Here is a 23,723-nt window from a genome sequence, read left to right as displayed (position 1 = left end):
TGTTCATATGCAAATCAAATTTTCAAAAACATTTACATCATAGAGAGTTTTGAGATTTTCCTTATTGTATTTGCAGTAAGTAAATTTAAAGTTATTATAGCATAACAAACTTTGCAAACTATTTCCTATAGTATCATTACAGAATAACTAAAGTTTTCAAGCCGTTTTTCATATTAACAATTTTACTACAAATACTTGATGAAAAAAAATACAGTTTTACTTGTGACTATTCTTCCTGTTCTATTCCAAAGAGATCCAAACTGGAACATACTTATTTCTGATGAGATATTTTTACAAGATATGCCACAGCATAATGATAATGTATACAGCATGTTGAGTTGAAAGACTGTATGTGAAAGATATTCTGAAGCAGATACAGTCACTACCACCTGCTGCTACCTGGCATCCTCAGTAAACTACCTGAAGTAATGATCGGAGTCCCACTGCTCATCCTTTATATTCAATGGAAAGTTTTTGATTATTTCTTTCCTTCTGAATTTTTGACACTGATAAGTCTATAACTTCCTTTATGAAATCATCATTACATACCTGAAGGCAGGTATGAAAGGACACACACACAGTCTGATGCATGTGCCATGTTTTACCCATCTGCATATTTCTCCAGGAGAACACTGCCTGTAACCCATCATTTAAAGATGACAAGAAACAAATGCCACAACATTCTTATAAAAAATTCATGCAACACCCTCATCTAGCAACATCAATTACTTTATCTGTGTCCTACACCATTAGCTGTAAGACTAAGAAAGCTACTCAGTAGGCAAGGGATTTAATGAAATATACCCTGAGGTCCTGTGAGGATCACCTGTGGTTCCAACTCTAACACTTCTGATCAAATACAAGCTCTCTTCCTGCTGCTGAGCAATAGGCTTTTCTGGATCGTGATCAAACATGCTCTGAAGGAGGGAGGGTGTAATAATATTGTGTAAAGTATTCAAGTGTGTAGGAGAACAATTGATTGTGGTGAAAGGGAGGAGAAGAAACTATTTTAAAAATAATAGAAATCGACAGCTTTTACATTTAGGTCACTTGAGCAGCAAAACAAGTTCACAGCAATTCTTTCAATAAGCAACAATACAACTAAGGATATGTACTAATCACCATTAATAAACCACATGAGCCAGCATAAAAAAATACTGCCTTGCACTGTTACAGGTTCCCAGTTTCCACAAATATTTTCAATTCTGTTACCCATCTAAGGCTGAGGCATCAAGATACAAATATTACAGAACAAACATCTCCCAGTGGCTCTCTAATGAAAGTAAGAACCAAAATAAACAGCATCCAAAAAAACCCAACCCGCTTATCAGTGAAATGTCTCAAGTTCTCTTCCTAGAGTCCCACTGCCTAACAAATTTAAGTACTGCCTGCTTCCTGCTACTTTCAGTGCAAGGCTGGAAAGGGGAAAATTGGACTTCTCTTCCTCTGCAACAAAGAGATGAAAAATTCCTTCTGAACAAACATTCCTTCTTAACCCACACATTTCTTACCTTGAAATCTAGTACATTCCAGTCTTAAATTTCCTTTAAAAAAGCTGACAATCTCCCATCTCTGGGTGAACTTCACATTCCAGGTAAAATCTTACCTAATTTTGGCAGGGAATAGGGCACTTTGAAATAATCTTCATAAAATTCAATAAGTCTCCTTGTAATATTTAGAGCATAGTCCCCCGATCCTCTTCGGATTGCATCAGGTCTTGCATATAACCGTACCTGTTAAAAAACAAAGCGAAAGACTGATCATTTCAGCGTCTACATTTTAAAGCTATCCTATCTGCAGAGGTGAACTATTCTAAGGTTGTTGTGAGGCGACAGGATTATTCTCTTAAAGCCAAATGTGACTGTCATAGGTTTGTCAAAACATGTCATAGCTGAAAACCAGAACTTCCACAATTAAAGTTACAAAGTTGAGAAGTCACAATCTCCTACTCATTTGTGTTGCCAAATAAAAGACTTAACACTCCTTGCATCAAAATAAATATTCAAAGAAAAACACTTACATGTGTTTGCTAGAGATATGATGGGAGAGTGGATTAGTATAATGGTTCTCTGCCTACACTGAATGTAGGCAGGATGCAGTGGCTCAGTAGGAGAGAAGTTCACGGTTTGTTAAAGGCACATTATATCGAGCCCTGAAAGTATTAGTAGACTGTGGAGTAAAAAAAAGAAATCATTCTCTTTTCTCTTCTCTGGCAGTGACACAGTTACCCTCGATGAGCTATGGAAGACTGCAAAAACAACCATTTATAAGCTCATTCATGTACACAAACAATTAACATTCCTGAAACCTCCATGACTGCTTCAGGCCTCTGTTTTCAGAAAGCAGTAAGTTAAAGCTGTTTATACAAGCCACAGACTGCTGTGTTCAGTATAAAACAGCTCACACATCTGACTATATGGAGCACCCAAGTGAACAGAACTCACCTTCGTAATTCAGCACCCAAGTGTGACCAGCTTCCCTCCCCATCAATGAGGCAGCGGAAAGCACCACCAGGTTATTCATTATTCTCTGTCCTTACAGTCCTTAACGCTTCCTTAGTGCAAAGATGACATACAGCTAATGAGAACTGTTAACCAAGAAAGGGATCGGACGCAGAGATGCTTTTCACTCTTCCTCCTCATACGCAGCCAAGGGGAAGCAGTGTGTGCTTTGTCTCTAGAGGCTGTGGCAGAAGGTCTCTCCCTGAAGTACATAATGACCTGATACAAAGGAGACTCTACTAAATGTCAGTCCTAATAATAATATCCGACTCGCTAATACTTTCTGTGGCAGGATTAAATCCCAGCCAGGGTTCCAAGGAAAGCAGCAGGGCAGAAATCAGAAAATATCAATGCAAACATGAAGCAGAAATATCAATTTTGAAATGTTTCTAAATGCTCTATTCTGGACCAAGAAAAGCCAATGAGATTTTCAGCTTCAGTGAAAGCATTACCAAGTATTGCTTTACTGCTCTTTTCCTGAACCTGTTCAGTTACCCACGTGGAAACCAGATATCAAACCTCAGTACACTGCATCTGTCAGTTCTGTTTTAACCCGCTATCTCTTTGTTTTCAGTATTCAGACACATTATTCTGCTTTGTTACTATGTCCATCTTTATATTTTTATCTTTGTTTTATACTAGACTCAGTGCACAATTGTGCTGGTTTTGGCTGGGATAGAGTTAATTTTCTTCCTAGTAGCTGGTATGGTACTGTGTTTTGGATTTAGGATGAGAATAATGTTGATAACACACTGAGGTTTTAGTTGTTGCTGAGCAGTGCTTACACTAAGTCAAGGACTTTTCAGCTTCTCACACTGCCCTGTCAGTGAGGAGGCTGGAGGTACACAGGAAGCTGGGAGGGGGCACAGCCAGGACAGCTGACCCAAACTGGCCAAAGGGATATTCCATACCATATGACGTCATGCTGAACAAAAAACTGGGGAGGCTGGCAGGGGGGGCGGCTGCTGCTTGGGAGCTGGCTGGGCATCAGTGAGCGGGTGGTGAGCAATTGCATTGTGCATCGCTTGTTTTGTATATTCTTTTATCATTATTATTATTTTCCCTTCTTTTTCTGTCCTATTAAATTGTCTTTATCTCAACCCATGAGTTTTACCTTTTTTCCAATTCTCTCCCCGATCCCGCGGGGGCGGGGGGCGGGGTGAGCGAACGGCTGTGTGGTGTTTAGCTGCCTGCCGGGTTAAACCACAACAACAATCAGCCATACATAGTTATCATTTGTACTGTAAAACAGATAACACTGTAACCTAATGAGACATGTAATAAAGCAGACGTCTCATAATCACCACCTGAAAGCATATAAACCATTATCCGAACACTTCCAAGTCACTATTTTTGTTTACTGCTTCCTTCCAAAGTTAACAGTGACATGTACATTAAATGTTCCCTTATCTGCTAAACTAAATATATTTTTTAAGATAGATATTAACCACAGAGATCCTAATTCAAACATCTCAAAACCTTTAGTTTATGCAAGGATGGTAAGAATCACAATTAGATTTGTGATGAACACTGTTTTGTATCATTAAACCTTTATACACAATTTTACATAATTGCTTTACTGGCACAGTTGACTGTATCAGCAAATTGGGAAAAAAAGAGTCAGCCAACCAAGTATGCAAAATATCATTCAATTTGACAGTGGCCAAATGCGTCCATAATAAGGAACAGGACAACAGAAGGGAAGAAAAAAATAGGTACGTACAAGAAAAATCAAGGTTCAACTTACTGCATTACAGTGTGTGTCTTTTGGCAAATGCAGAAAAGGCATTTAATGGTATCTGAGATGGATCCTAGGTACCAAAGCTCAAAAACCGCAATGCTGCAAACTTTCATTTGCCACCTGCCTAATGCTGAATATAGTTTTATTTTGCCTGTAAAGTTTCCCTGGGTGCCTCTCTGCCTGCCTAGAAGAGCTCTGGACTGCCAGGACTGCACAGCTCACACCAAGGTCACCCCTAAGCTGAAACACAGTTCAGAAATTACCCGTGCCTTCGCCCAAGTCTCTCAGGGGCTTTGAAGCGCCAGGCATTGCCAAAGCATGCCAGCCATCTTCAAACGCCGGGTCTGCTTCTGCCTTCCGCCCAACCACCACTGAACGTGAAATGTATGGAGGAACCTTAGGGGCACCATCTCAGACTCACCCCTGGCCTCAGCAAATTCCCTCTCGGTTAGCAGAGGGCTACCGCAGGGGATGGCCTGTGACACTCTGCCTGCCCAGCTGGCTGGTTTGGATGACACCTTCTCAGGTGTCATTCACGATCGAAGGAGCTTGGTGCAGAGTTCAGTCTAACGGCTGGCATCTATAAGCTTGAAATTGAAGCCCCTAACTTCCACACACTGATGTCCTTTAATGTGTATGGGCTTCTCTTGACCATGTTTTACCTCCAACTCCATAAAATAGGGATTATATTATTTCCGTAGCTTACACGAACATTCTGAGTGTTAAGTAATAACGACTGTAAAGTTTTCAACTACTGCTCCAAAGAGGAGCTTAAGCAAATAAAACAGAATGAAGATTAAGGCATGAGATTTGTTTAGCATAATTTTTCTGTTTGTTTACTGCTTTCATTTCAAGAGGCAGACAGGTTGTGTTACTTTATAACTATGCTGGACTGAACAATAATGTATAATTATTACACACTTTCCCACAGGCTGTTTGATCACTATACTAAGAATTTGATTTTAAATTAATTGAAGTAAGAGAAAGAACAGAAAATCTTCTGCAGGGTCAGACCTAAATATAAATAAAAGTAGTACGTGTTCTACAAAAGACAAATAGGTTTCTAGCTTAGGTGCATAATTCATCACTCACTGCAATGGCACCTACTGCCCTGCAACTATTAGTGAAGCTCTTTTTCACAATCTTTGCAAGATTAGGTTATGCTATTATTTTCATGTAAGGAAGTGGAGAACAAAGAGAGACTGAGACTAATTCTGGGTGCCTATCTTGACAACTCTCAATGTCAAGTATACTTAACAGTTTTATTGCACACACTTAAAGCACTGTTCCCATTATATCTTATTGTAGTGGCAAATGCTTTATACAGCTTTGAGTCTGGTCACAGGTGCCTTAGTTTGGGTATTAAGAAAATTAGTAACACATGATTAGTGACTAAATGAGACTGTGTCAGTTTATGTGATTTGCTCAGCATCTCATAGCAACTCTGGTGGCAGAGGCAGGGATGTAATTCAAAGATGGCATTCAGCCTTACGGCCACCTGACAGCCTGCACACCAAGCACCTTCACATCTGGGAGTTAATAAGGTAGGGACTGTTCAGACAACAGCCATATTCACAGCACACTGGTGGTGTCCTGATGCAGCGTAGTTCCCTGTGTGTCTAAATGATGAAAATACTGGAATATGATAAGGTCAACCTAAATTCTGGGGTTTTTTCTTAACTCCTTTTCACCTACATTTGCAACCATTACCAATCTTTCAACGGAAGTTCTGACTACTAAGGAAAAAAAAAAAAATTCCAAACCTCTCATTTCTCTCTCAAATGGAACCAGACTGACTGTCACCTTCCTACCACAACTTTGAGTAACTAGGTTTGTACCTTCAGCCCTATAAGCCAGACCTCCCCTTTGGCATTTATAAGACACTGTTGTTCTTATACCACATAGCCGCTGATGGAGACCAGATACACTTTGCTATAAATCATTTTCACTTTCCTTAACAGCAGAGCAAGAAGTTATTAGAGATCCTAATGAAATCACTGCAATGTATATTTTCTCATTCTTTTCTAAAGTGAGCAAAAATGTGAGTTGTTTCCCATTGTTTCCTTTCCAGAAGCCCTGGGCTATTGTCATTCGAACTTTAAAGACAATACAATAGCCACACTCAGATACCACCACAGAAAAATCATCCTGAAGGATTAATTTAAAAATATTAGTAACCTAACTCAAGTTCTTAGAATGACTTTGGCAGCATTATTGCTTAAAATACTAAAATATTCCTGAAACTTGTATAGTAAATTCCATGTATTTGTTATAAGTGATGAATAGTCTACTTCTCTATAGTTAGTCAAAAGTATTTGCTGGACAAAAAGTGTACTTTGACAAATAATTTGTACAGATTGCAACATTTTCTGTAGTCTCTCTTAATATTTCAGCATTTGTTACATAAAATAAGTCAAAGTAATATAAAAATATTTGTAATACCAGGTCACCAGAACAGATAAATATGACTGTAAAATGAGAGCTGTTTCCCATAGTGAGGGACAGTTGCAATATATGCTATATGCTAAGAAATGTGCAACAGTTTTAGAACAAGTCACATCTAACTAAAGTCAGGTTATTAACTACTGTGCATTAGAAAATCTTCCTGTCTACAGTAGGTAAAAATTATTCATCAGAAAAAAAAGTTAGCACCTAAAAAGAAAAGAGAGAGTTTTTCTTATCTTATTACTTCAGTCTTTAAAAAAATGTGAATTAGTAACTATATACCAGGTACAATGGGTAAATTCTGACAAGTACAAACTGTAAATAGCAATGAACATCTTAATTTCTGGTGAATAGTATGCTCACTAAAAATGTTTCCATTGTACCAAAGACTAGTGATAATTTCAGCACATAACAAACAGAGGAATGGGTTCAGAAAAAGCAGAACTGTTCTATGTTGACATTTTAAAATCACGACCTCTTTTTTCTTTTTTTGGGGGGGGGGGGGGGGGGGGGGCATTAAAATTGAAGTACGTGGAAAAAAGAAAAGGATGGAAGGGATGAAGAACAGTAAGGAAAAACCTGCATTCATTTTTTCACATTCTGTGAAATATTTCAAGTCAAACTGAAGGCTTTGTTCAGTTCTGCTTTGCAGGGAAGAGGAATATGGAATACAGTCAACATTTTAACCATGGAAATAAAAAGTCAAAATCCATTATTTACACATGTCTAACTGAAAAAAAGACTGTTGTCCAACCTTCCCCCTCTGCAGGAATTCACCAAAGATGAAGGAAGACCAGAGAGAACCACAGTATGTTCTCCCTCTGGCACTAGAGGAAGACACTAATAACCCTTGCGAAAGGTGCCACAAGCCTGCCAACCTGCTTCCCCAGGGAATTAAGGAAGCTGACAGCCTGGCAGAAATCAGGACCTTACAGCAAGAAGCTTGCAGGCCTGAAGCGTGCCATACACCAGAGCCCACCTCTTTAGAATTAAATACCCACTTCTACATTTGAAGTCTGCTCTTGAAGACTTCATTCTCTACCCCACCTTCTATTTTGTGCATGCAGCCCCTTTGAAACCTTCATTCTTACAGTGTTATCTTTTTAGGGGAGCGCCACCTGGCTTGATACCAAGACATATTTTTATTCTTTTATTTATTGTAACAGCAAAGTTTGCTGATCACAACAGTCCCATGTAATACTCTGCATTGATTCTGCAAGGCACCTTTTTTTTAAATGTTTAGCCATTTTTGCCATGTTTTAAGACCACTCCAATTGCCATCACTGCCTTCCCTGATGCCCTGGGTGGATCACAGCTCACTGGATGAGAAATACTGCTCCAAGGGAATAAAGTGCACCTCTGTTTTAGGAAGGGAAGGCTTGTGAGAGCAGATGGCTCATTGGGCTCTAACGACCTAACACAACACCCGCTGACTTCAACTGAAAGACTCCTGTTAACTACATAGGCTTTAAATCAGACTTGCAGAGGAGGCATGACCAATCCAGCCCCTGGGCTAGGGACACTTCTGCCAAGGCAACCTTCACCAACAGCATCTGCCATGTCTACAGTCCATGTTTTCACATCACCACTTGGGTAGTCCTTGTTAGGCAGTGCACAGGAAAAAAAAAGAAAAAAAAAATAGTCCTTTAACTAGCGGTACACTGGTCACGACTGCTGATAGTTCAGATCATGAGAAGCAGGACCACTGACTGGACCTTAACTCTATATCCCATGTGCTATAAGGAAAACAGCTCTCTGCTTCTTGAAAGCATCCTGACATAGAATTTACACAGCAGTAACCATGGCTGTATCTCTGCCACAGCGTCAGGTACAAGGCCAGCTTTGCTGCTGACAAGGGGAGAAGATGCATCTGTAATCCCTGCCCTCGCTTCACACCATCTGACACCATGGACTTTGCAACACACGTGACTACACAAAACCACTCCTAAAGGTACCCCCATCCATGGAGAGCCTTTGCCCAGCCCTGAGTGCCATCGCATCACATAGGCCTGGGGGACCACAAGAGACCTGAATATCTCTCTCCTTTATCTTGGCACCATTACAGCAACTTTCCAAGCAACCATGGCTAATGTTCCAAGGATGGCATCTACTTATTTTGCTGCTCTCTAGGTTTCCCCTCCCCCTTTTTTCTATCTTTGGTCCATTTTGCTACATGTCCTTAAGTTTGAACAGACTGGGAGCAAATGGGGGTATGGAAATCGAGCAAAAGTCTGATCACAACCTTAAATCTTGTTGTTTTCTCAGGCAAACACAGATTACATAACCTTGTATCAACACAGGAATCCACTTCACAATTAAGGATAGCTTCCCCTCCCACCTACTTCAAGCAGAATTAAAAGTAACTTTGTCAGGTGTTTTAAAGCAGCTCAGAGTGCTTTTCCATTATGAAACAGATGTTTCTGCACATCAACTGGTGTCAGCAATGCCACCTGGGGAATAATGCTTGTTCTTTAATCCCTTCCTCAAAGCCTGCAGACTCCACATGAAGCACTGTTCCTGGGAGGCCCCTCCAAACTAGCTCCAGCCTCGCACTGGTACATCTGGGGTCTCACTCAGGATAATTTAAAAATCTCAGCTCAGGAAAGTACTTATGCATATGTTTAATTTTAAATATGTGTTTAACCTCAAACATGCATTTACATGTTTCAGAAGACCTTAACATTTCAACAGAGCAGCCGCTTACAAATTTTATAAAGGGGGAGGAAATAGTCTTATGCTTTTTATTTCAAGATCCACAATACTTCTGCAGCAAGTGACACTCAGATGAAAAACACATGCATTGCCTCTGTACTTAAAAGCTTCAATTTACTTTATAATCTGAGATCTCTTTCATCTTTATTTTGCTCACTGACTATTTTAGGCACAGGCATTGGTTTTATTATTGTTACAGAGATAAATATATGTTCACATTACACATTTAATATAGCAGACAGATGTCTAGATGCAACAGTCTTGGCTGTGACCTCCCTGGGTCACTTCTGCAAACAAGGTATTGCATCTCAAATGAGTTTTTAAATCTGATAAATTCAAAAGAAATAACACTTCACTACATAACGCGAACAAGCTGCAAGCCAAGTTCAGCCAGAAACAGTATGAATTGTTTCATGTGTGTGCACAACTCCATCAGTTTTGTGTGTTCAAATGCAATACATTTTACAACTGAGTGAGGATACACTGGCGAGTGAAGGAGAGAAAGAGAGGTAGCTGTCATGAAATATCAATTCTGCTGTAGTGAACATAGTTAAACTTGATAATGGGAAGAAATGACAGAAAAATGCCTTGTTTCAATCTCCTATTCATTATTCATCCCGGACAGTAGCCAAAAGAGACTGTATGGTAATTAAATGTGCTTACTGAATACCGAAGGGACAGCTCATCTTCATAAGGAGATGCCTTTTCTCCAAACTGAGCAGTCACACGCAGCACTGCACTGAGCATTTTTTGGATACTATTATAACCAAAAATGTTTTAATAAATTGAAGAATTTTTTTTAAAGCTAGCTGGAAACAGTGAGAGTTCAATGACCTGATACTTTCTGAGGAAAACTGTTTTGCTGGAGACTGGGTGGAACTTTTTTTGAAGTAAACAAACATTATCTTTGCATTCTCATTCAAGACAGCTTTAACTGGTTTAATAAACCAGTTGAAATAAGAGAAGTCACCACTAAAAATAAAGTATATATGAAACAAATGGTCACAGAGGGAGTTGTACTGGTAGAGAGTTTCTCAGTAAACTAAATGCAAGCACAGGAGTGCATGAATGTTGTTGCAGGGCAAAAGGAAAGAGGCTTCGAACAGACATAGCAGATGTTCCTGGATAAAAATTCATAGCATGACCCTGAAGGAGAAAGAAGTGAAAGAAACTTCTGGGGTTCCAGATGACAGTGGGAAAACGAGGAATATTAAGCAAAGAGATTGCCATGTATTTTCAGAGTTGTGAAGGGTAGAGGAAGGGGATAGTTTTGTGCATCTCCTTTCTAAATAAACATGACTGCATGGGAGAAGCATCTAGTTGCCTCAATTTCTCATCTGAACAAAAACAAATGCAAGCGTTTGCTGACTGCTCCAGCCAAAGGTGCAACTATATATTCCACAGGAGGCAAAACTGTCATGCAGACTTGTTACAATTTCTAACTTGAGAAGAGATCGTAAAATACTTTGGAAAGTTAATGAGCTGCACTCACATATAAATCTGACCAATGCTCAGCTGGCATAAAATAAAATACTGGCTATGTCACTGACCACAGTGCCATTAAGATTAATTTAGAGCACTCAGGATCTCTATCATCTTGCTGAAATGGCTCAGGGACAGAAAGCGAACATGTTAACAACTAATGTATAGCAAATGTAATTACGGACACCATGTCATAGCCATTTCAGCCAACTAAGACTGCCACGATCCCACCACTACATACTCAGTCATTCAGCCTCAACTCTTCCCTTACATCAGCACCAGAGCTCATCTCACCTCACATGAAGCTTTCAACCAGATGGCTAACTACGCCAGCCAGCTGGGTAGCGTCCAGGCAGCCCAGCTTCCTCACCTGGCCACCCCGTCAGGTCAGTGCTAGAGCCAGCATGAGAAAGCATTTGTGGAGAGAACCATGACAGACTGGATACAGATAAATTTGAGTCATTACACAGCTTCAACCTAGGAGGAAAAGCTTCGCTATTGGGGGGAATTCAGTGTCTAAAACGTTGAGATTCCCAGTGGTTAAAGCTCCTTCCAGTTCTTTGTAGAAGGTGGAAAGTCAGCATAGCTTTAAGGAACAAAGCACAAAGATTTACATTATTTACCTATTACACGTAAAAACTCTGCATCACAACACCAGTGGCAAGATGATGTGCGAATGGCTTTTTTCTCCAGGAAAAACCTGCAGTAGATGTATCCCAAGGATTAATGCCAGTTTCCATTTCCTTTGGTTGGACTGAGATTAGATTGACATTTAAAAGAATTCTCTTATTCAGAGTATTTTTCACTGGCTATTTTATAGTCCAAGCATTCACATCGTACATCATTCATAAATAATATTTCACCTGTTCTTGAATAAAAAAAAACAGAGTTACAGAAGTGCGCAAGTTTAAAGAAAGTGCTAACAAGTGACCTACAACATTCAGCAGCCTTACAGCATGACCAATTTCACCTGCGCAGAGACTGCTCTCTCACAAGCACACAGATGTTAGCTTAGAGTGATTCCATTTGAAATTATAATCTGCAACTATTATAACTGCTGATTTATATTTTGGCATTGTCTAGAGGCTGTCAATATGACAACGAGGTTCCCGTGTGCTCAGCTGGCTACATAAACAGGAGCAAGGGTTGACTGTTACTGTCAGATCTTTCTGTCTAAACAGAGACAGGCAAAATATGGGTGAAATGCATTGTCATCATCTCTATTTTATAAATGAAGGGTGCAGAAAGATGGGCTTAATATCAGTAAGAAAATCTGAAAAAGAGCTGAAAATAGAACTCGCATTTCCTCACTGCCCTAAACTGATAAATCATCTTTTCCTCATAAATCATCAAATTACTATTCCTAAAAACACATTTTCTGGAAAACGGCCTCTTCCATTAAAAACTGTTTAAAAATTTTAAAATCCTATTTTCAGGTCCCTCAGTCACAACATGTTTTTCAAAAACCAGAGCTAGACTATATCCCAAACTGTAGACCAGGATCCCTGAAATTGTTCAGCTTCAGAATACATTCTGAAAACTGCAGTTCCCCACATTCACTCACGTCTGAGTAACCATCCCATTCCTGTAACAACGTCTTTTGTCAAGTGGCTACTGTGCTGAGACTATTTTCTTATTCACTTAAAAGAAATTACTTTAAGAGATTTCAACAAAGTGGTCCCCTACAAAATAGCTACTAAGTAAAGTAATTTACTTGTCCAGAGCGTAACAAAAAACCTAGGAGTAGATAGAGACAGACTGTACATGGCAATCCAATGAAGACAACTGCAAGGGCACATTGGTACTTTCATGTTTCACATAAATTCAGCACAATCACAGTGGAAACCACAGTCTGGTGGAGATACATTTCACCATACTCATCATACGTTTGCAGTAAATCTTAATTGGTATTAGGGGGAAGGGGAAAAAAAAAAAATCTGCGGTATATAAAGAGAACAGATGACAAAATATAGTCCTAAGAAAAGCAAAGCAGAAGCACAGTTCATCTGTGAGCTCAAATGCATTTACTCAATGCATAGCTTATAATAGCAGCGATAAGCAAAAGGAAAACAGGAAAGTATCTTGTGACCTACATGTAAACATAATAGAAAAACTGTTTGCAAGGTAAACAGATTAGTACCGTAAGGTGCTGAGGTTTAAAGTACCCTGTAAAATTTGTTGGCATTGAGGAAACTCAGCACTTTGCAGACAAGTCTGCATTGTGCTGGACTGAGCCCACAATACTTTTTGAAAAACTGTATGCAGCCCTTAGGGGGGAAAAAATATGCACGTGGGAAATTTCGTGCTCTGACTGGTATAAAATCCGTAACAAAAATAAAAAGGGGTTAGATCAATAACAGCAGCAACCATATTAACAGTGAGAGTTCCTTCAGGCTAAAAACTTGTCGGAGCAAAGAGACAAACAATTTGGCCAGTAAAAGCAAAATCCATAAACCATGAAATAGGGAAACAAGAAATCAAATTTTTTGTATGGACACACACTACAATCCACTAAAAAAAAATCTCATTAAATGCTCTGTTTCTGACTCTCAACTAATATTTTAAATGTTTTTAAAAAGCCTCCAAATCCACAGAACAATATAAAAAGTAAAACACAAAAGCTAAATGTGCTAATAGTATCCAAACACTTTTGCACAACTAGCCTCTGACAAAACCACGGGCAGAATGAGCACTTCAGCCAGAGAAGATAACTTAGGGAAGAGGCAGTTATCTATCAATAACATCTCCAGCCCATGGCTGGATGGATTCCAGCCCCCTTCTGGGCACACCAGTCTCAGTGTAAAACATGAGAATTAGAAGAGAAAAAAAAAATTCAAAAGGCAAATTACAATTATAGAGAAAGCAAAATAAAAGGGCTGAATCAATTAGAATATTACTCCTATCTCGGACCTCCCATATGAGAAAGATCAAGGCCACAACCAGGGATCAAAGTGATTAACCACCTAACCAGCAGCCAGCAGAGACACAGATGAGAAGTGGCAGATCATATATACGCAAAGAATCTGAACTGGCAAACAGAGGCTTTTTGCACCTTAAGACAGAAAAAGCTGCAAAATTCAAGTACTCTGACATATACAAACTTAGACAATGCGATAAACAAGGCTCTGAGGCATGCTGGTTTCAATCTACAGAACACACGTTAATATAACGACACGCGAATCATTGAAATCAAAAGAAAATACTATAAAATGTTTAACTGCAGGGTTATTAATCAAACCCCTTCCAATATATGAAAAGCTCACATGTTTATGATTATGAAAAATTAATTGTGCACATTTTATCATTCAAATTATATTCCTCATTTTAAAACCTCCACTATTCAGGACATATTTCCCACTAGGAAGATGAGAGTTAATCAGCAATGTCCCCTGCGTGCCTACGGAAAAGGCCAATTTGCTAACACTTTCTGATCAGCCACAGCTCAAACACCACGTCTGGTTTCGTCCGGACAGCTAGCCAGCCAACTAATCAGCTGAGATTTAACTAGGTCTGGATCACTATCACACAGCTTTCCAAAAATAAAGCAATCTGATCAGAGCTGATCTCTTTATTCTTACTGATGTGCTGGTTAGCATTAGATTAATATAGTTTGTTTAGAACAAGATCATGTCTACGAGAAGAAAAAGGATTAAAACCCTTTCTTATAAAATTCAGGGCAATTCCTTCCCTGGGAAGCTAACTAGTACAAAATGCAACAACAGAGTCAAACAGATTATGGGAAGATGGAAAGAGAAATATTGCGGAAACCTGGGCTTTCCAAACTTTTAGATGCTACAGGCATGGTAGTCATACTGCAGGCAAAACTCAACTCGCACTAAACGTTTGTCTCAAATAATCAATCAAGCAAATAGGAAGACAGAAGCATTTTTGCCACAATCATTTCTTTAATTCCAAGCACAATAAAACAGACTGCACAGACATATTCCTTTGCTGACAGTAGAGCAGATCACCGTTTTTTGAAGTCCTTCCTTCGCTTTTCTTAGCTGATGAAGAAAGCTTTCCCCTGCTTAGCTTCCAGCTGACATCCACGTCAATAGAACAGCTTCATTAGTCTCTCTCTTTTTAACACTTTCTTAGAGTCTAAGATAACATTCCCTTCTCATGAGACATACCCTGACTGTACAGTGCAAGGCAAACCTTTCAAATGGCAGGCTTTATTTGCTCTCATCGTATCTGTACTCACAGAATAAACTGTGTCTACAACCGGAGGATTTGCACCTCCAGGTATTCAGATTAACAAATATTAAGTACAATGGTTAGGGTCAGTATCAATAGTGTATTGGCAGCAAGAGCATTTGTGCACTTTAGCAAGTACTGACATGAACAAATGCAAAATCTTTTGAAAGCTTCCATGGGATATAAACACTGGAAAGGATAAAGCAGGGACTTTGTAAGGAAGCTTTCACCAGGTTCAGCATATAAGATCATGACCTCTAGTACTTTTTTTTCTCCAAGTTTCTGATGCTTGACTCTGTGCTTGGGAGGGCAGCAGAAGAGAAGGACAAATGGCCTGATCCTGCCCCACTGTTTGTGTACTCTAATTATCTGCAACAACATATCAGTGAGGAGTACTAGTCCCTGCGACTTCTGTAAAAGGCAAACAGCCACTAATGCCATGGGGATATGGGAAGATTATTAAAAAGAGAAGGGGACTGAAGGAGCTAGGCAGAGAAAGTATAGACTGATATTCAGCTGAGAGTCTTCAGATCAGCGTATGAAGTGAACTGCTACCAGAAGCTTCTAAGAAAAACATTTGTAGAAATATCACTGACTAATGTTCTGCTGCTAGTTTTGCCGAAAGCTCTCAAGTAGCTTGTTGCTACCGCCTCTAAAATATCTACTATGCTTTTCCCATGAGGGTCTTCAAAGCTGCCGTTTCCTATTAGGTAAAGGGGAAAAAAAAAGGATGAAGGAACAAGAAAGAAAACCCAGGGCGAAGCATCACTGCTGGATCGCCTGCTCACAATGCTGACTGACTCCGTCTTAAACTAAAGGCCAAAGCTTAAAATGTTCCCTGGTTCAAGGACCAGTCAATCTCATCGTCAGCACCCCAAAGGATTAAGTTTATGAGAGACAGTCAGCCTCCAGCTGCCGTACTTCAGGGACTCCCAAACACTACACAGCCAGCTGCTGCTCCCAAGTGCCTCCATGCATTACACTTATAAATCCAAACAGGCCTTGTGACTTTTACAGCTGCACTTGACCATTGCCCAGCTCGCTCGTGAAAAAAAAATAAAAAAGGTCAGTAGTCACAGATTACGTTAAACAATTATTAGAGTCCTTCACCTCTGTTTTTCTTTCTAAAAAATGAAAGGGTCTCATTACTCACAAAAAAGCCCCAAACTAACCACAAGATCAGTGCAGGCCTGTAGATCGTGAGCTCAGTCTCAGAAAATGGTAAGCTTTTGGAGGAGAGCGCACATGGAGACAGGAGCAACCTCAGCAGCAGCCTGGACCATGCTTGTGAGGAGAGCATGCCCCTAGGCAGCAGAGCATGGTGCAGCGGAGCTAGCAGACACACCAGCATCGCTGTGTGTTCCAATCCAGCATCGCTCAGACACGTGTACGGCAGAGGCAGAGCCATGTCTGAGCTAAGCCTTGACTTGCAGCACAGTAAATGACCTGGGACACGATGCTCTGCTGACACTGCTATCCCACTCTCCTTTCCAGAGACAGCTAAATCAGTGCCAATTAAGGGATCACCATGCTGTACTTGCGCTGTGCTCCACTGAGGATTACTCATCTCTCCCTAAAAAGAGCAGATGTGCTTCATTCATTTTACGCCAACGCAGGAATAGGGTCAAATATGAGCTGTGCGATAGCTGTAATTCAGCTAACTGCCATCGTTCTCCACATTCTTCTCCATCATTTTCTGTATCCAGACACCATACCACAGACCCTTAAGCAGCAAAGGCCACTCCATTGGTCTTCGCTGACCCAAGTTTCACTGATGCACTTACACACTCTGCAAAGCACACTCATGCACGACCCTGAGAAATGACTCTTCTTTGAATGCTGATTTTTACTTCGTCATTACTGCTGACATGGCTAAGGGTTTTTCAGAGTCTCAAGCAATATGCATTCTGAAAGTTCTAGGGTAGCACTGAACAGAGAAAAAAGCAGTTTAATAGGTGGCAGCCTTTGAGCTCATAAAAACTGAAACATCTTCATCACATGCTAGAAAGAGCAGGTATTTTGGAACAAACTCCAAATCCTAGGTCACTGAGGGCTCAGGAACTACGAAAATAGATCAAGTTACTAGGTCGCTCACATAAGCAAGCCAGCAAGCACAGCAAGGAAAAGATCTGATAGCACTTCACTCCCTTTTGGTCCTGCAGCTTAAAAAGAAAACTGAGCCAAGAAAGCAAATACAGGATTAAGGGTTTGTCTACACTGAACGCTGCAATGTTTGAAGAGTTGATCTGTGATGCCTTTACTCCCACATTACACAGCATGATCACAACTATACAGTCTCTCCACTTAAATTAGTGGTGTCTCTACACCTGACCTTAGTGGGTATGTTACCTACCCCTGCTAGTTTACATACTGGTTGCTTTCCTAGCTGTACATTGCACTGCATTCATATGACTGTATTCAAGGACTTAAAATCTACAATAATCAATATCAACACAAATATTTAGAAAGTACAGGAATGGATAGAACAATATGACCCTGTGAACAATTCTGTCTCATTTAACTCCCATGATGAGAGAGCTAGCAGCAACCTGACTTTGTTCTGTGGACACAAAACCAAGGCTCCCAACAGATTTGTATGTTGTACTCTAACCTGAAAAGAAAAGAGAGCTCTGGTTCAGAAGTTTCCTGTACACTTGTGGATTCTGGGATTCATTTACTAAAAAGAAGAAGCTGGAGAGGAACAACCCAGAAAATGAGTATATTTTCAGCTGCACTAGGTGTTTGGAGGCCATTTGCAGTCATCTGTGAGCCATGATAAACAGCCAATAGCACATTATACTAGTATGAAATGCTATCCAGAACATTGAATTTTAACTGGGAGGGAAGGGATTTCATTATTGCTATTATTATGATTATTATATTATTATATTGCAAATAGGTGCTGTGGAGACACAGCATCCATGATTACAGAGTCTGTGATTCCACAGTCAGCTATTCGAAAAGAAAATTCCAGCTTGCAAACAGTTTGCAGATGTTCAAGACTACAGTCATTAAAAATACATTTTCAGATCCAATCGGGAACAAAATGCAAGTTTGCAGAAGTCTTTCAAAGTTGTTGTGGATTCCTTTTCGTGTTTTGACTCCAGTGTAAGCACATTCTAAAATGAATTATGTTTCCATTGTGCATTTCCCACAAACAGTGCAGCACTGTGCCAATGCATAATAATTTGAAACATTAATATTATTTGATAATAACACAGAAAAGGTACTTTTATTATTTCTTTTGATAAAATGAATTTGTTAAGTTCATTAACTTTTTTTTTTTTATATACTACTTTCAATTACAATGTAACTTGGTCATGTAAATACTACCACTAGAGTCTATAAACCTCTCTGGTAACTCTGCTTTCACCACCCAGGGGTTCAGCTGCCTGCATGCCAAGGTCCAGCTCTGGTATTGCCTAGCTGTGTAACTACTGAAGAAGAGCTACGAGAAAGTCTGGAGGCAGATAAAAATATGAAAGTTACAGAGGTTAAGATTATTGAGCCAACATCATTGCTAGCTCAGGGATTCAAGAAGAAAATACCAACACAAAGGTATAAAACCATAAAGAGAGCTTAGCTGGCCCCACTGGGAATCATCACCTCCAGTCATCACCATCAGCAGCATCATCAGAGCTGGTGGAAGATGGCAGCTCAGCAACACTGAGGGGCTATTGAAAGGAGCCACACAGGACAATCCTTCCCCCCAGCCAATGCCTGCCAGGCCAGCAAAGCTGGTGAGCAATGGTGAGCACACCAACACTGAGCCTCGTAGCTCATTAACTCCTAGGTATCTTTTGTGTGCGTTATCAAACAAATAACTTTAAGTTTTTAAGGTGAGTGTATCCTGCTTGCAGGATCTTTTTATATCCAGCCCAAACAAACCGAAGAGGGGTTGTAACAGGCCTTACCTTGGCAACAACAAAATTCCATTATCAGCAAAAGCAAGAACTAAACAGACACTAAACATGTAAGTCACACTCATTCTTATGACTTTACAGAATCAGGACATCTATTTCCCCTGCAATCAACTAATAACAAAGTCATTTATCTTTATATGAATACAAGAATAAAATATAAAAGGCATGTATTTTACTCAAAACACTGTCTAGGGTTAGCCATACTGGGCAATTGTGCATTGCCAAGCACTGATTTGATTTTCATTATACCGCACTGACGGCAAAGTCATTTATCTTTTTTCAGCTCCCACTCTCCTTTTATCTTTTTCTTATGCTTCTGTACTTTTCCTCTATCCTGCAGTGTTGCTGAATGCTGATGAGCAGAAAATGGTACAAAACCACAGTCTCTTTCAGATTAAAAGTTCAGGTATGGAAGGTCTAACTTTTTTTCCATTTTGGAGTTCCCAAAGCAGCTGTATATTTGGCATTGTCCAGCTATATAAAGATCAGTTAAATACTTCACTAGCTGTCCTTCTCTAGAATAGACAGACTTTCAAACAATGACACGATGTTTCTTTCATGGTTCTAATGTGCTCTCTGTTAAGAAGAGAAATTATCTTCCTGTCACTGCAGCCTTGGATGTTTTAACAAAAAATAAAAGTGACTAATGCAAAAACAGTTTTCCATATACCAGAAACACAATTTTTACAGGTTTTTTTTTTGCATTCAACTTGTTGTATTTGTGCAATACTAGCATTCCATAAAAACCAGGAAAACTGGAAATATAAAGAAGAAGAAAAAAAAAATCTTCCCAGTGTTCAAGTACTTAGCCTTTAAGTGTGTTAGCATCTCACCAGGGATGTGCAAATGACTGACTTTTTCAATTCACCAGCTGAACTTGCCGTTCTTAGTTTGTTAGTATTGAATCAAGTTTGCCTTAACCCATTTTCCACCAAAAACCAAAGTATTTAATGTCATGACAGACAACACATTCCTCTTGAAATAAAGCAGAATGTTTAATTTCCTAAGATTTGTTCAACAAACAAATGTAACAATTACAGTCAAAACACTACAGCTTATGGTTAGAGTGATGCTTCACAAAGCAGACACCTCAGGTGTCATTCAGGTCCTAAAAGTCTCTATGATGTACGCATCTGCATACCAGATGGTATCTGTACCTCCACTGTCAGTCAATGGAGGTCTGTTCAACAGAGTTAACAGAACCTAAAGAATGATTCAGAATATTCCAGAACAGATACACCTACATCAGGTCAGCTGTCACTGACTAAAATACACTCAAAGCGTTGAAGATGCTGTTCAACTTCAGCATAGCAATTGCAATTGCTAACGTTTCTAGACTTTCACACAGCAGTGACCTGAACCATAATTACCTATGACTTCTAGCAGCACAACCTTTATATTCTCTATTCACCTGTTTAGGTGTGTATATTATCACATTGTCAGAATCTTTTTCAGCAAGAGTCTTCAGTAAAGTTCTATCAAAGCTTTCTGCCACAAAACAGAACATGCAACTGTCATGTTCTTGCTAGCCATGGACTCTTCTGCCACACCAGCAGAGACAAGCAATAAGGAACGTGTCCAGAACTGACACGGACATATAAGCAGAAAAGTGTGCGGTCTGTACAGAATTATTCAGAATAGTCATATGTACAAAATGCTGCAGGTGAATCTCATGATATCAAGTGGCTGGTTGGTAAAACAGCAGATGAAATTCAACATTGGTAAGTGCAAAGAAACACAAATAGGAAAAAATAACCATAACTACACATACACAGTAATAGAGTCTAAATTAGCTACAGCTCAGGGAAGAATTCTTGGAGTCACTGTGGACAGCTCTCTGAAAACATCAGCTCAGTGCTCAGGAGATATTCAATAGGCAAACACAATGCTACAACTGATTAAGGAAAGAATAAAAACAGAACATTATTATGCCACAGAACAAACTCAAGCATATAAACTTTGAGCACTGCAGACAGTTGCAGCACCACCCCTCTCTTTCAGTCAGTGTTTCAAAACAGGCACTGCAGAACTTAAAAGGCACAGAGAAAGGTGATAAGAGATGGGAAGTGAATCCTATACAAGGATAGATTAAGTACTTTTGAGTTCTGAAAAAGGACAGCTAAACCATCTATAAAATCAGGACTGGTACACGAGCAGCGAATGAACAACCACCAGTTACTGATCGCCACAGCAAATGAAGAGAGCAGCCAATGAAAGTGTGGAATAAATGCATTTAAGTAAACGAGACACGTAAGTAAAACACAGATCTTGTTGCCTCCAATTGTCACGGAGAGCAGAGTGCAACGGCTTCCAACACGGATAATGTACATTCACAGAGAGCAGGTCCTTTGGCAGCTATTAAACCAGTGGCCCATGTATAACTCCAGGTCAGGGTCACTAATAGCTGGAATCTAGGAGTAATACTCCACTGGTCGTCATGTCTAAACTGGTCTCAACATAGGACATGGTAAAATATTTTCCTCTGTGACTGTTTTTTACAATAAGCAAGGTTTTTTTGAAAAGACTGAAAAATGTATTTCAGTGTAATCTAACACTTGACTTGAAGGCCAGCTCTGGCTGTGGGTCCCTTCACAGTCCCTCTTCCTAGTGGATAATACAGGGGTTTTTTCTCAACTATAGTGCACAACACAGCTAGACTCCAGGAAATAACTGATAATGGGTTCTTAATAATCAGGAAGGTGAGGCACAGATAAAGAAATGGTAAAAATATCTCATGCCTCTGAAGGGTCTCACTTGTAGTTCACACATACCAGGCACCTGGCATTAACTTCTTCACCTGAGTAATAATGAGAGCAGCTTGGATGTGAAAGAGTGACACCTTCATGAGTCAGAGAGTGGTAAAATACTTTCATAGACAGTTTTATATTGTTCTTACTCCACAGTTATGAGGGCATATCACTAGAAAGCACATTCATGCATTTCCTCCTCCTCCCAAGTTAGATCCATGGACTATCCACACATTGGGTGAGATGGTTTGGTCAAAAGGTTATTACATTTTTTCATTAGTTTCCCTTTGGATTATTGCAATGAACAGGCTCCCTGTTTAGCCACAGATCGCTAGATCTGACAGAAATGATACAGCAAAAGTGTGCAGGCAAGGGTGGGGGGAACAAGTCTGCTCAGTAGCAGCTCTCAGTTACATACAACGCTAAACTGCAACCTATGGTTCAGCAACATTATTTGAATTTGGTCTGCTGAATGAAAAAACACCAAGTCCTTGGACCTGAAAGACAGCGAGTCTGAATTGACTAGGTGCCACAAAGCAGCCACTGAAGAAGAAAGAAAAGGATATGAAAAATCTATGGCTAAGGGTTGATAGGTAGGGGGCAGCTTGTCCAAGTTCAGGTGACAGAGCTCAATAAATATGGAAAAGCACTTCAACTTGTAAATGTTTGTTGTAACTGTTACAGTAGTTCAACTTCATGAAAACACCCCAGCATCAGCAAATTTCCTTTGCACTTGAGAGGAAACATCTTTCAGAGTAGATAGGATTCTGCAGGGAAATCAGTTTTCTTCATCATGGACTTCCTCATGTAGGTACTGCAAGGTATCATTGTACTGGTGAGTTCAATTAGGGAATAGTCTGCATAATTAAATGTATTTAAATGCTTTAAATGCTGCTAAAGCACATACATACGTACAAAACAGTACTCAGGATATTTCTTCTTAGCCATCAACCCTGGAATAACGGAACTATGAAACCAAGCAACTCTACACTACCAGCTGCACTATGATTCACTGATCCTTTTTATCCTCACAATACTTTATGGTAGTATAATCATTCCTAGTCATGTGTGACTCATCAAAGTATTTTGTAGTAAAGACAAATGTTATAATATGCCCTATTGTAACCATGCAAATTACAAATCTTCATTTCCATACCTAAATTATGCTTTCGCTGAACTTTTTCTGCTGCTCAAGCAGCTCTCACATACAAGCTAGCTAGGCATTTCAACGTTGTTTCATAGCAAGGAGTCCCAAGCTTTCTGAGAGGTGGCCTTCTTCACCCCCTTTCACTTTCTCAAGCCTCCTCATCCTTTCCACATCACAGTTTTGAAAAGGTTCAGACTAGGTTCTTAACTCTAATATACCACTCTATCTCCTCTGTATGCCTCCCATGTTTCTTGTGGCCAGACGTTAATGTAACTTTACTTGGCAGACAAATTTGATATAATACTTCCCACGGCAACTCTGAAGGACCAGTCCTGTGTGGATCATCACAAGCCAAGCGATACAGAGACACAAGGAAAAGTTTCAAACTTTCTTTTTCTACACCAAGATATCATACTCCCAGTGAAGTCATCTTCCTACTGTCTTGGCGTCTATTAACATTAATATCCTCATTACTATCCCTGTCCACAACAGATGTAATATTTTTAAGTAGAAAACTTAGACTCTCCTCTATTTCTTAACCCTCTGCATATTAAAACTTTTTAAAAAGTGATTGTCAGGGTCAATGGGTGACTGCAATGTAATTTGAGAACTGCTCATATTAACTGCCTAAATTTCCAGTTCAGACCACATGGGCTTGGCTCAAGAATGAACATTAAACAGCTCCAAGGAAAGTAAAGTATAACCTTGTAGGTTTGTGGTTTTTTTTTTTTTTAAACCAAACACAAAAAGGAAACACCATTCCACATTTCATGGGTAAAACAGCAGATCACAATAAAGCATACTAAGAATCACAGCCCCATGGAGAAT

At 39.7% G+C, this 23,723-nt stretch overlaps 1 protein-coding gene across 1 annotated transcript in view; it reads right to left on the bottom strand.

The window, feature by feature from the left end:
- Window positions 1–23,723, bottom strand: part of TRHDE (thyrotropin releasing hormone degrading enzyme) — a 210,334-nt gene that overhangs the window by 169,143 nt on the left and 17,468 nt on the right. The window contains exon 3 of the mRNA XM_075707003.1: window positions 1,607–1,733. Coding sequence (XP_075563118.1) covers window positions 1,607–1,733 — 127 coding nt within the window. The remainder of the gene's footprint in view (window positions 1–1,606; window positions 1,734–23,723) is intronic.

Source organism: Pelecanus crispus, chromosome 1 (assembly GCF_030463565.1).
Source record: "Pelecanus crispus isolate bPelCri1 chromosome 1, bPelCri1.pri, whole genome shotgun sequence".
Taxonomy (NCBI): Eukaryota; Metazoa; Chordata; class Aves; order Pelecaniformes; family Pelecanidae; genus Pelecanus; species Pelecanus crispus.
This window is presented reverse-complemented; position numbering and strand designations above follow the sequence as displayed.